Here is a 12,683-nt window from a genome sequence, read left to right on the forward strand (position 1 = left end):
GAACTCTCTTCACTATTGTTGCAATGCTGCAGGGGTACCTTGGCATGCAAACATACAGATACCAGGTGGCTTGTGCTGGAGCCATTTCCAGCCTGGAAAGCAAAAATAAAAAAGAGAAATGAGAGAAGGTCCAGGGTAAGCTTTGTGTCCCTGCTAGGAATTGTGCATTTTGGTGGTGAAGAGGTGCTGCGCCCTGCCCTTGCCAGCTCTACAGTGAGGTGCAGCAGCAGAGACCTGCTGAAGCTGCCTGCAGATATGGCACACCCCTGTCTTGCCAGCATCTGTCCGACCCCCAGGGGAAAGCTGAGTGCTATGGAGATGGGGAAATCTGCAAGTACTGAGGGAACAGAGATGATGGGGCTCATCTGATGGCCCACCAGCCTGGAAAGGAGCAGTTGCTCTCTCCCTCCCACCTTCTTGTGTGTTTGCTGCTCACACGTCCATGCCTAGCCTTTCCCTGGCCTCCTTGTTGGCTTCTTGATCCAAAAAAATAAATTGGGAAGCAGAGCAGGGGCCAGGGGAAATTAATCTGGCCCAGGGATATTCATCAGAAATAACTTTTTCTTACTTGGATGCTGCCTGCTCAAGGCCCTAAGCCACACTGTTTCTTGCAGGAGAGAAGTTTTGCTGTTTGACACTGGAAGCTGCTAGCACGAGGTTTGTAGCTGGGCCTTGGTACACAAGCGATACACCTGCCACTTATTCCCTGCAGGCATATCCACGTAGGAAGTCCGCACCTTGGCCGTGGCACGCATCCTCGGGACAGCCTCCCCGCCAGCACCGCCTGCGACCACGACTCCTCTTGTGTCTCAGCATGCAGGGAAGGCAGAAATTGCTTTTCCTCTCATAGTGCAGGTTTGTAGCTGATCCCAGCTCGGTCTGGGGTGCAGAGGGGAGCACCTCGTCTGCTGCTAACTGGAGCATGGAGGAGTGTTTCTGCACATCTGTCTGGGAGGCAAATAGAGGCATCCCCTCTGCTCCCAGGAAATCAGGTTTGGAGGTTTGGACTTGGGCTTCACCTAGTGATTGTGGGGGGTGCCATTTCATCCCTGGGGGTATTTCACCAGGACAGGCTTGTGTTTCCTCCTCTCTTTGCACTAGGAGGCGTGGGTGGGGTTTTGGCTGGGGGTGCTGTATCCCATGCCTGGGGCGTTTTGAGGCTGGAGGAGTGAGCGAGGAACATTATCTGCTTTGGATGTCATCAGCTGGGATGTCTGGGCCTCTGCATGCAAAGTGGGAGCACCCTTGGCCACTCTTACAGTATCTTACTGCATCAAGGACTTCCCCTGCTCTGCTGCCTCTAAGCCAGCAGGAAATCCCTTCTGTGGTCCATGGCTCTGCTCCCAGGCATCTGTGTGCAGCCGTCAGGAGGAAAGCTCCTCTGTCCCCACCAGGGCTGTCACCTACCATGTGTACACCTCGGCATCAAGGAGCAGTGGGAAGAGAGGCGCTGCACTCATATCAAGGGATTCAAAGTCCTGGTTTTACAAGAGCATTTACGAGGGAGCTGCACGCACCCTGGCCTGATTTGCTAGATGGTGCTTTTAAGGGCAAAGTTACTTCTGCAAGCCCTCCTCTGGCCTCATAATCAAATACTGGTTTTGTTCCTCGAGTCTCAGCAGTCTGTGTATACACAAAACTTCTGGGGCACAGCATTTTAGCCTCCTCTAGCTGGTTATGTTGCATCTCTTCAGCTGCTAAGAAGGACTGTGTCTACAGCAGCAAGGGCAGGTGCTGTTTGGATTGCACTTTGAGCCCAGGGACAAAGGGTACAAATACAAAAAAACCCTGGTTCTCACTGAGAGTAGTGAATGAAAGCACTTCTTGAAGCATGTTTGATGCCCTATTCATTTCACAGGAGCTGAATCATGAAGAGGAAAGAGGTGTCATCAGAGAGTCATCTAACAGACCAGAGATGTTTCGGGAAAACAAAAAATTCTGTGCACTTCCACGCAAATGGAAACATCTAAGGAGCAAAGCAGGGGCAATTGGAAGGCCTGGCTTTGTATCCAAGCAGCAACAAGGAGGTAAGCAAGAGATTTAGGGAGGAAAGAAAATGCCTGGAATAAATTACAGAGGAACAAGTTGTTGACAGCAGAAGAGCAGTCTTTGGCAAGAGCAGGGGGGGCAAAATACATTGCTAAGTCAAAACAGCAGGAGTTAATGAAAGGAAATTCCTGTAGCAAGACATCACAATCTGGAGAGGCTGAGAGATAAACCAGCAGAGGAAATCCAGTGCCTGAATACACTAAGGCACTTTCAGCCTCAAAATACACAGTTGGAGAAGCTGTTATGAGGAAAGCCTATAGAGTCCCAGAGGATGGGGAAGATCAACGTGGATGAATTGCTGGTGGTAACCCAGTGCATGAAGTAAAGGACATTATTTAAAAAAAAAAAAAAAAAAAAAAAAAAAAAGTTGTTGAGAGGGAAGCTAATTCCCAGGGGAAGGCAGATGTCACAAGAGTCAGGGTTTCAAAGGCACATTTGTACAAGACAAAACTACAGAGTGAACACACACAGGGAACCACATCTGGCTCAGGAGCTGCTTTCCTATACGGCACCTTTACTGTGTGACAGAAGTGGCTGAAGCCACCACGAGCCACTTCAGGTATCTCTACTCCTGTCTGTAATTACCTGGATTATTTTTACTGTCTCCTCTTCTGGGATCTCTGGCTCCGTTCTGTTTGTACTGATGCTGCGAAGGATAGCCCCTGTTTCAGTGCTGGGTTGTGCCTGACTGCAGCCCTGTCACTGCACCTGTCCCCCAGGTCCCGGGTAATTTTTTTTTGGCATATTTCACCCACTCCTGAGAAAGAAATTGCATCTTCAGAGATGCTCTGTGCCTACAAGCAAGGAGTATTTCCTCTAGATTGCAGGCAAGTTCATCGTGCCTGTGTACCAAAAGCAAGAAGAGAGGATGATGAACGTGGGCAGGAGAGGACAGCACCTGAGGAACTGGGACCCAACAAACATCCAGTTTGCAGTTTCCTTTTCTTAAATGAACTTGGCATAAACCCAGATATTTTAAAAGCACCGGCTTTTAGCAATGCTGTTCCAGCGCCCTAGTTGCATCGCGCACTGCAGTGTGCCCTTCAGCTGTAGTTTTTCCGACCACACCGAGGGGACCCTCTCCTCCCATCCCCGGGGGACTTGCCATACCTGGTGAGTGACGCGGCTGTGGGGAGACTGGCACAGCACAGCAGCTTGCAGGTCCCTGGGAGCAGAACAGCACAAAAGCAATTGGCAAAATCCTCCTTTTGCCTCCAGCTTCATTGCTCCTAGGTGGAAGGACTGGTCCCAAGCTCCCCAGGCTGCGTCCATCTCCCGACCAAACTGAGGCTGGTTTTGTCCCCATCGCACTCACCTCATCTATTCCACACGGCCCCAGTAGTGATGGGGACATGGCCATCACCCTGCTCTGCCCTGTTCTGCTCCCCCCCTGCTCCAACACGTGACATCAGCAGGAAGGTTTCTGAGGTAGGAGGTGGTGGATGTGGGACCCTGTGTGAGCCGTGGCCATGGTAGAGATGCACATGTGGGAGCTGCTAACAACTTTTGTTCTGTGCTGGAAACCTCCCTGTACTGCATACTGGCTTTTTTTGGAGGACAAAAAAAGCCACACAGGCATAGCTTACACATGTCCTGAGCAGGCAACGTGGGGCTGGGGTGATGCGAGGTGGGGTGAGTCTCCGCAGCACTTTGTAGCAATGCAGCAGCTTTCATATGGGTGCAAATCTGGGAGGAAGATGCAGAAATAAAACTCTTTTATTTTTTGCAAAAGTCCCTCTGGCACAGGGAGGCTGGTGAGACGCAGGCAGGCTGGGGCAGTGCTGGAGCTGCTGCGAGAGGGCATGGCTGGGGGGGTGGGCTGGGGGGGCATGCAACGGCACCATCTCAAATCTGGGTGCGGAAGCGCAGGCTGGTGCCCGACATCTTCTGTGCGTAGTCCTGGTCGAAACGCTCACTCTGGGCCACAGTGAAGTGGTTCTTCCAGTCTCCAGTGGTGCCTGGGACAGGACAAGATGGGGCTCAGCGGAGGCCAGGGGGGACGATGCACCGGGAGCCCCCCAGGCCGCTCACCTTTGCGCATGAAGGGGGAGATGCTGTGGTCCATGATGTGGGAGGGCACCATGCTGTAGTTGGTGGTGGGGTTGTCCCGCATGACCTCAAAGGAGGTGTGTTGGGTGATGGCATCCAGCGCCGCCTCTGGCAGCTCCTGCCCCAGGAACTGGGCCACTTTGACAATCTCCCAACGGAGGTCCTGTGGGATGCAGACTGATGCTTACCCCTCCTGCCACCCCCCAGACCCCACAGCACCATCCTCCCCAGTACCTCACCTCCTTCAAGTCTTCATAAAAGAGGTAGAGGATGGGGTGATTCTTCCTCCGCTCCCAGTAGTCCTTTACATGGTCATACCAGGAGCCATATGCCACTGCATGGGGAGAACAAGTTAGGGAGTGTCACTGGGTGACAGCACCACACAGGGTCCCCCACATGCACCCATGGGTGCTCTGTCCCACCTCTGCCAGCCATGAACTCCTCCAGGTACTCGGCCCACGTCCCAGGATGCTTCTGGTACTTGTTCATCAGGTCAAAATGGTAGAAGGATACAGCCACATCCTTGGCATTGCGCCCCACGTAGACCATCTGCAGAGGGGCCATGGGGTACAAGGGGCAGCCCCAGGCCCCCCAAAAGGAGGATGCTCCAGCCCCTAGGGCTCACAACACCACTTAGGGTGCTGGAGGGAGCAGTGAGGGATCCTGCCCCACGGGAACAGGGAGGCTGCAGTGCCCCCAGGGCAAAGACCAGGGTTGGGGGTTACCTTGCAGCCGTTTTCCCAGAAGGATTTAGGCAGGATATGTGCAGGCAGGTGGGTCTTCACAACACGGGGTGAGGGCATGGTGGCCAGCAGGTCCGTCCCTGGTGTACCACAAAGCACATCCCCAGCGAGCCCTTGGCAGAGTCCCCCTGGGCTCAGCCCCTGCTGGGGTGCCTATGGCCAAGCCCCCACACCCGCTACCTGCTGGCATGTCCCCAGGGCCAGAGAACTCCAGCATGGGCACCCTTTTGGTGATAATGTCCCGCTTGCACTTCTCAGGGTCACCGCCTTGCAGGATCATGTCCACGATCTCACTGACCCAGGTGGTACCTGGGGAAAACAATCCACTAGAGGGTGGCCAGAGCAGCGCTGGGGTGCTCAGCACCGACAACCCCCTGGGCCTCAACCAGGCGCTGTGGGGGAGAAGGGAAATCCCACACAGCTCTGTCCTGACAGCCCCGGACATGCTGCACCCCCCCCCAGCAGTCCCCAGCCGTACAGTACCCTCACCCACCTGGCACTGCCACGTCTGGTGGGCTTGGGGTTGCTCACCGGATTTGGGGAAGGTGACCACCACGATGTCCTCAGGGCGGCTCTGGAAGTGGTCAACTCGTTCCCAGTTGTGGGCAAAGGCATTGACCATGGGGATGCCATGCACCATGAGCCAGGGCTGCCGCAGGCAGCTGTTGGGATCAGCCATCCTGCCGGGGATGGGGACACGTGGCAGGGCTGGACAGCGAGGGGGGACCCCTCACCCTGCCAGGGCAGCCGCCAACCAGGGCAGCACAGGCACCCGGTGCCGCCCACCTGGGGCGCGGCGGTGACGCCACTATCTCAGGGACCAAAGGTCACCGTAGCCCTTCTGCTACACACCCACGACGGGGACAAGGGTCCCGTCTGCAGGGGCAGGAGCCCACCTCATGCCCCAGCCAGGGCTGGGGGTGCCAGTGAGGTGCTGGCATCACCCAGGCAGGCACCTCCCCCCCCCCAGCTCAGCACCCTAGGGGAGCAGGAAAACAGGTCCCTGGGGTTATGTCAGCAGCCCCCAGCCCAGGGGAAGGTTTGGTACCCCAAACCCACCACCCGGCACCCCATGGCATGCAGCTCCAAAGGGCCGAGCGTGGGCAGGGCACCCACAGGGTGTGCCGAGGCACCTGGCTCACCTGACACCGTGCCGCTCTGCACCGGGACGGTGATGCCGGGAGGGTGACGACAGGAGGGTGGCACTGGGAGGGTGAAGGTGGAGGATGAGGAGACACGGGGCCTCACGGTGTTTTTATGGCGAGGAAAAGGGAATAGGCAGGGCTGGCTGGGACAGCAATCTTTGTCACCGCTGCAGCTGCCAGGAGGGAGGAGCAAGTGCTGGAGAGAAGCCAGCGGCTACTGACCTCTAGGTAGGGCCGTGGCGGTTATCTGTGGCCCCATCAGCACAGCTCCCAGCCCATGTCTCCCTGTGTGGGGACAGCAAGGCTGGCAGCAGCGATCGTCACAGGGCCACTTCATCCCCTGGGGTCCCCAAAATCCCTGTTGCGCCCATCCATCCCGGCCACAGGAAGGAAACGGTCCCTTACATGCGGGCATCCCCGGACAGTGGCATCTGCCTCCTGTGGGGATTTTGGAGGCCAGCTGGCGGTGCAGGGAGCATGGAGGGGCACGGCTGGCGCTGGGGCCACAGGTCAGCACAGGCAGTGGGCAGCTGCCTGTACCACGCTGGCAGCGCCGCTCCAGGGGTGTAAAAGCTGGCAGAGGTTTTGCTGGCTGGGGGGGGTCAGGCTGCTTTCTGCCCCCCTCCCCCAGCTTTTTTCCCCCAGCTCTCTGTTGCATGGCATCATGGTGAAGGCCAGCTTGGGGGAGGCTACGTGAGGGTTTGAAGGAGAAAGGAATGGGGAGCTGGGCTGTCCCAGGACTCTCCCAGGGAAACCTTTCTACACGCCGGCCAGGATGGAAATGCTGGAGATGCCGGCTGTGAGACCCCCCAGGTGTGTTTTGTGGAGAGAGGCTTTGTGGCTCACCTCCATCTCCCAGAGGCTTGCAGGGACACTGAGCTCCTCTGAGCCCCCCACCCCACCCTCCCACCCCCACAGGCTCTCTGCTTGCGAGGCCAGGGCACCCCAAAATGGGCCAAGCACCCTGACCGCGGCCGGGGTCTACCATTTACCTGCCTCTTTGTCCAGCCCTCTGGCAGGGAGGAGGCAAAACATTGCCCACGGCCTTGGGGCAGGCATTTAGTTATTTTCCCTTCCCTGGGTAGAAGATGGAGGTGTGGAGAGGTGTCTGTGGCAGCAGGAGGCCAGGGGACATCATTAGGGAAGGGACCTGGAGCGACCTGGTCCTGGCACTGCATGGGGAGGGGTGCAGGGAAGGAGCGAGCTGGGATGGGGACGCAGTCCCCCTGGGGACAGCCCCCAGTGCCTGTGATGAGCTGTGCCATGCTCAGCACCATCACACACAGGTGGCAAGGGAGGAATCACAGCTTCCCAATCTGCCCGCGGAGGCAAATGCAGGGAGGAAATCCCAATTCACACCCTGGGGGACCTGACCTGTCCCAGTGCGGGGGTCACCCCCGTAGCCATTCCCCGCTCCTCGCACCCATGCAGGGCTCACTAGTGGGATGTGGGTCGGGCTTGGTCACACACACACCCTGCAAGGCACTCAAATACAGGTCCAAAGTTTACAGGGTTGCAAAGCAGAGTGCAGCTGATATCGTGTTTCTGGGAAAAGGGTTTAAAGGTGCTGCTGGTGGTGACGTGCCCCTCCTTACCTGCTTCCCACAGAGGAACGCAAGCCAGGAGGGCGTGGGGAGGACAGAAGAGACGGCAGCCAGGGAGGGGGAGCAACTCACTGGTTTGCAACCTTTAGAAAAATGTCCCTGATTTGTTCCCAGGGCCAAGTTCTCGGTGAGATGGGACACGCAGTGTCAGGCATTGGGGTGTTTTGCAGGCAGGGACATGCCTTCCCTGCCTGCCTGTCTGTCCATATGCTAGCAAAACTGCATGTGCAACCTCCACAGGCAAAGCCAGGAGCTGGGGAAGCAAAGATCTCCATCAGCATTTAAATAAATGCATGGATGCTCTTTAGGAATCAGGTCCGGGTTGCAACTTTTTGGGGATGAAGCAATAGCATGAGATTGCCTTGCCAAAAAGCTGCAATCTTGGGAACTCAAGAACAGGCTGGAAACGGGGCAGAACCGGGGTTTTTGGGGTTCCAAAGCAAACCCTTGGCCCCAATAGGATGGGGACAGGTTTGCTCCAGCCATCCATCCCCAAGGGTTGGATGTTGCAGGGTGGGTTCCCCACCTGGCAAGTAGGACCGTGCAGCGGCCAGGGCAATAGGCCAGTGGGGTGGTGTTTCCCTTCACCTTTGCTCACAGCCTGACAAGCCCCAGCTGGGCCAGGTGCCCTGGGGCGAGCCCCACCACCGCCCGCTCTGTCAAGAAACTTGCCACAAGCCGGAGGCGTGAGAGCTCCTGCGCACACGGGAGCTGCCAGCGGGAGCAGCAGGTTTGCTGGCTCTCTGGGGTTTTTCCACTCTTCACTGATCTTTGATCCCTCCAGGCACCTTGGTAGGATGGGGCTGGGGCAGCCCAAGGCATCGGGAGCCAGCGGTGGGTTTTGGGAGGATGCCCACCCCTGGTGATGCCCGATCACGCTGCTTAAAAATTGACCGCATGCGCCCACGCTCCCGCCCGCAGAGCGTGGGGGTGCCCGAGGCTCTCCTAGGAGTCAGCTTTCCCACTCTCCCGCAAGTAAAGGATCCATCCTCTGGTTATCCCAATTTATTGCAGAGGGAAAAGCAAATTAGTGCAAGGATGCTCGGTCTGGACCCACCCTCCCCGCTGTGGAAGAGGGGAGAAGTAGAGCCCACCCTCCCCAAAAAGGGGGGTGAGCCCTCACACCTCCATCTGGAAGCGGAGGTCAGAGCCCACCATGTGCTCCCGGTAGTGCTGGTCAAAGCGCTCGTTCTGGGCCACAGTGAAGTGGTTCTTCCAGTCCCCGGAGATTCCTGAGGGTGGAAAAGTGAGTGGGGCAAATCCTGACACCCCCAAAATATTTGCAACCGCATATGGGGGCTGCAATACAGCCCAGGAACACCCCTCCACGGCTGACCAAACCCCACCTTTCCGAAGGAAGGGGGAGAGGCTGTGGTCCATCAGGGCTCTGGGGATGGTCTCGTAGTTGGCAGCAGGGTTCTTCTTCATCTCCTGGAAAGAAGTGTGGTGGAGGATCCTCGCCACCACCTCCTCCTCCATCTCCTTGCCCAGGAACCGCAGGATCTTCTGCACCTCCTGCCACGGATCCTGCGGAGTGGCTGACATGAGGAAGCTGCCAAAAAATCGGGGAGGGAGGAAACCAGGGCACCCTCGTCTCCATCCCACCCTCACCTTCTTCATGTCCTCATAGAAGAGGTAAAGGAGCTGCTTCTCCTGCTTCTTCTCCCACCAGCCCTGGACGTGCTGGTACCAGGACCCGTAGGCCACTGTGGGATGTGGTTTAAAGGTCAGCTGAAAAGTGGGGTGGTGGGGGACACTGCCTACCGGTGGGCACCCCGGGGCTCAGGCCCCACCTTTGCCAGCCAGGAAGGTCTCCAGGAACTCGCCCAGAGTGCCGGGATCAGGGTGCATCTTGGCCATCTGATAGAAGTAGTAGTAGGAGATGACGACATCCTTGGGGTTGCGGGCCATGTAGATGACCTATGGACAGCCGGCGATGTGGTTGGGGGGTGCAGAGTGGCACCCCCTCCCTGCCACCCAGATGGGGACAGAGGCAGGGGGCACCCGTGGCATTACCTTGCAGCCATTGTCCTGGAAGGACGCTGGGAGGAGATGGACTGGGAGATGGGTCTTCACCAGCCGCGGGGAGGGGGTTTTCTCCAGCAGCTCAACCCCTGCGGGACGGGGGGCTTAGCAGCGTGACCCCAGCACCCCCACCCCAGCCTCCTCCTCACCCAGCCCGGGGCGCGGCTGGGCGGGGGGCTCACCACTCGGCATCTTGGGGGCCTTCATCTCCAGGAAGGGCACCCGGTTGAAGATGGCATCCCGTCGGCACTTCTCCACATCGCCGTCGTGGTAGATCAAGTCCAGGATCTCGCTCAGCCACGTGGTGCCTGCGGCGCAGGGACAGTGTCGCGAGGGCCGGCGTCCCCCGCCCTCCGCCCCGTGCCCCCCGCCCCTTCCCCAGGGCCACTCACCCGATTTGGGGTAGGTGGCGACCAGCAGGTCATCCGGCCGGGCCCGGAACGCCTCCACCTGCGGCCAGCCCTGCACGAAGCACTGGTACAGGGGGATGCCGCGGAGGCTGCCCAGCTCCTGCCGCGCCACCTCCTCCTCCCCCATGGCCGGGCCTCGGCAGCGGCTGGGTCCCGCCGTGCCCGGGGCTGTGGCCGGGCCGTGCCCCGCCCGCCGGAGTCCGCCCCGGATCACGTGCGCCGGTGCCGGTGCCGGTGGGGGATGCCCCGCTCCTGCCCGCCACCGCCCCCGGTGCCGCCGTGCCCGAGCCTGGGCCGTGAGGGGCCGGGAACGGGGCCCGGCGCCGCCTGCCCCCCCTCACGGCCGCGCTTCTCCCCCCGCTTCGGCCCCGTTAACGGGTGCCGGGCGGGCTCGGGGCTGCGGGTACAGCGCTGCCACACGGGACCGCGCCGCCGGCCCTGGGAGCCTCAGCCCCTCCCCGGGCGGTGATGGTTAACGGCAGCCGCCGGCACGGAGGGCGCAGGGCAGGCCGAAAGGGCCGGGGGCCGGGGGGGCGGGGTGGGGTCCCCCGGGGAGCACCGGAGGGAGCGGCGGGAGCCCGTGGGGGGTCCCGGCCCCAGTCCCGGCCGCTCGCTGGGACGGGACAGGCAGGTGGAGCCTTATGACTAGCGGCACGCGGCCGGCAGGGAGAGCAACGACGCTGCGGGGCGAGGGCGGGAGGGCCCGGGGGGTCGCGCCCCGGCGCCCCGATGGTGTCACCTGTGCCCGTACCGGGGGCTGCGGTGCCGCATCGCGGCCGCCAGGGGGCGCCACCGCGCGGGGCAGGTGCGCGGCAGCCGCCGAGGCTTCAAGATCCCCGCGGCCGACGGGGGGCGCCGCCGCAGCGTCTCCGCCCGGGGCCGGGGCCGAGGCGAGGGTGCCGCCGCGCCGGGCCCGGGTATCCCGTCTCCCCGGGGCGGCTCCGGCCGCTGCTCTCACGGTCCCGGCGCGGGGCAGCCGCAGCGGGCGGGCGGGCGGGCGGGCGGGAACCGGGGTCACCGCCGTGTCCCGCCCGCCCCGGGCGGCCTCGGGGTCCCCGGACAGGGCCGGGCAGGGGCAACGGGGAAACCGAGGAAAACTGCGGGGGCCCGGGGCGGCTTCTCCCTCCTCCCGCGCTCGCGGGCTGCGGCTTTCCCGGTGGGTTTCGGCACCGACCCCCTGCGGTGCCCTCTCGGGGGCGGCAGCTGCAGCTCAGCCCCTGGCGCTGGGGGTCCCCGGCTGCTCCCGGTTCCCACCACGTCCCGGCGGGGGGGGAGGGGAGGGGCCGTGTCCCCTGGGGAAGGAGAGGGCCCGGCAGGGCTGGGGTCTCCCGGCGTGGCCGGCGACCCCTCCTCGCCCGACTCCCTCCTCCCGCCGCGGGCACCGGCCGGCTGCTTCTCCCCAGCCCTTTCCCAGAGCGGCTGCCGGCGGGACAGACCCCCCCGGCCCGGTGCCGGCTCTGCTGGAGCCGGGGGGTGCGGGAGCAGCTGCCGGGGCACGGGGTCCCGCTGGGCCCAGCCCCGCCCGGCGCCCCCCTACAGGCGGTGCCAGGGGCCGGAGCCGGCAGCGCCGAGCACCGCCACAGCCGGGCCCGGGGCGGCTCCGGGCTCTGCCCCCGGCCCCGCTTCCACCCGAACGCCCGTTCCAGCTCAGAACGCGCCGCGCCGGGAGCAGAGGCCGCTCCAGGGATCCGCACCGGCTCCCGCACCCCGCCGGGGACGCGGCGGAGCCGGGCTGGCCGGGCACGGGGAGCGGTGGCCGCCCCGGTGCCGCCGCCCCCGGGAGCTGCGGGGCCCGGCCCGGGCGGGGACGGTGCCGGCGAGGGGCGGCGGCCCGGCGGCCCCGCACGGTGGGACCGGCCGTGCCGGCAGGGCCCGGGGGTCTCCGGTGCCGCAGGGGCTGGGTCCCGGCAGGGTCCCCGGGGGCAGAGGGGCGGGCAGGGGTCCGGGTCACGTCCCCAGCTGTGGGAGCGGGGTGGGGGCCGCGCCCCGGGGCGCTGGGACCGGGCGGGTGTGGGGGAGCCGGGCCTGGCCAGAGCCTGGGGAGCGGCTGTGCGCCCGGGGCGCTTCGGCTTTGCCCCTCGCCCTGCTGGTGGGGCAGCCGAGGGACAGGGGACGTGGGTGCCAGCCCCCGGCAGGGCTCCCCGTGGGGCCCTTATGGGAAGGAGGGGTCCTGGTGCCGGAGGGGCAGTGCCAGTAGCTCACTGTGGGTGCTGGTGCTCATCCCTTGGAGCTGGTGGGCACTGGTGGGGCCCCAGAAAAGGCAGTCTCAGATACTGTTTGGCCTGGTGCATGCTGGCCTCCCAAGCTTCAGGGACCAACGCAACCAGACCCCCAACGTCTGGCGGGGTTCCACGCAGGTGCCCCTATCCCAGTTCCCCAGCTTGCTTCTCCGTGGCACCCAAGCCGCTCCTGCCCATCGTCCCTGTCCCATTCCTGCCCAGCCTCCACCTTGCCCAGGATGATTTCTGCTGTAGGTGAGCGTGACCACAGCCTGAGTGTCCTCCAGTCCTCTCTCACCTTCCACAGCACCCACCAGCAGCGCCCTGTTGGCAGAGCATCACCCAGCCCCTCTCCTCACCCTGCAGCAGTATGTGCTTTGGGCTGTACTGGGCACTGGGGTCTCATCCCAGAGCTGCAGGAACAAAGTCCATGTCGGTC

General features: G+C 61.9%; 2 protein-coding genes across 3 annotated transcripts; both read right to left on the reverse strand.

Annotated features, from left to right (window-relative positions):
* Positions 1-3,747: 3,747 nt before the first annotated feature.
* Positions 3,748-6,131, reverse strand: LOC102058924 (sulfotransferase 1B1-like). Of its 2 annotated transcripts, none has more exons than XM_027814972.2 (8): positions 5,984-6,131; positions 5,373-5,521; positions 5,022-5,150; positions 4,824-4,921; positions 4,521-4,647; positions 4,338-4,432; positions 4,081-4,261; positions 3,748-4,007 (listed from the first exon to the last, which is right to left on the reverse strand). In XM_027814972.2, exons 2-8 carry the CDS (start codon positions 5,518-5,520, stop codon positions 3,895-3,897), a joined length of 891 nt encoding a protein of 296 aa, XP_027670773.1. In that variant the 5' UTR covers position 5,521; positions 5,984-6,131; the 3' UTR covers positions 3,748-3,894. The 2 variants fall into 2 exon arrangements, with proteins under 2 accessions (XP_027670773.1, XP_027670774.1); XM_027814973.2 differs by having other exon boundaries at positions 5,373-5,490; positions 5,984-6,126.
* Positions 6,132-8,580: 2,449 nt separating this feature from the next.
* Positions 8,581-10,178, reverse strand: LOC102059091 (sulfotransferase 1 family member D1-like). The gene is made up of 7 exons (XM_005445973.4): positions 10,008-10,178; positions 9,798-9,923; positions 9,607-9,704; positions 9,384-9,510; positions 9,202-9,296; positions 8,937-9,117; positions 8,581-8,822 (listed from the first exon to the last, which is right to left on the reverse strand). The coding sequence occupies exons 1-7, from the start codon at positions 10,150-10,152 to the stop codon at positions 8,710-8,712; spliced, it is 885 nt and encodes a 294-aa protein (XP_005446030.1). The 5' UTR covers positions 10,153-10,178; the 3' UTR covers positions 8,581-8,709.
* Positions 10,179-12,683: the final 2,505 nt, after the last annotated feature.

The sequence above is a fragment of the Falco cherrug genome, chromosome 1 (assembly GCF_023634085.1).
Source record: "Falco cherrug isolate bFalChe1 chromosome 1, bFalChe1.pri, whole genome shotgun sequence".
Lineage (NCBI taxonomy): Eukaryota > Metazoa > Chordata > Aves > Falconiformes > Falconidae > Falco > Falco cherrug.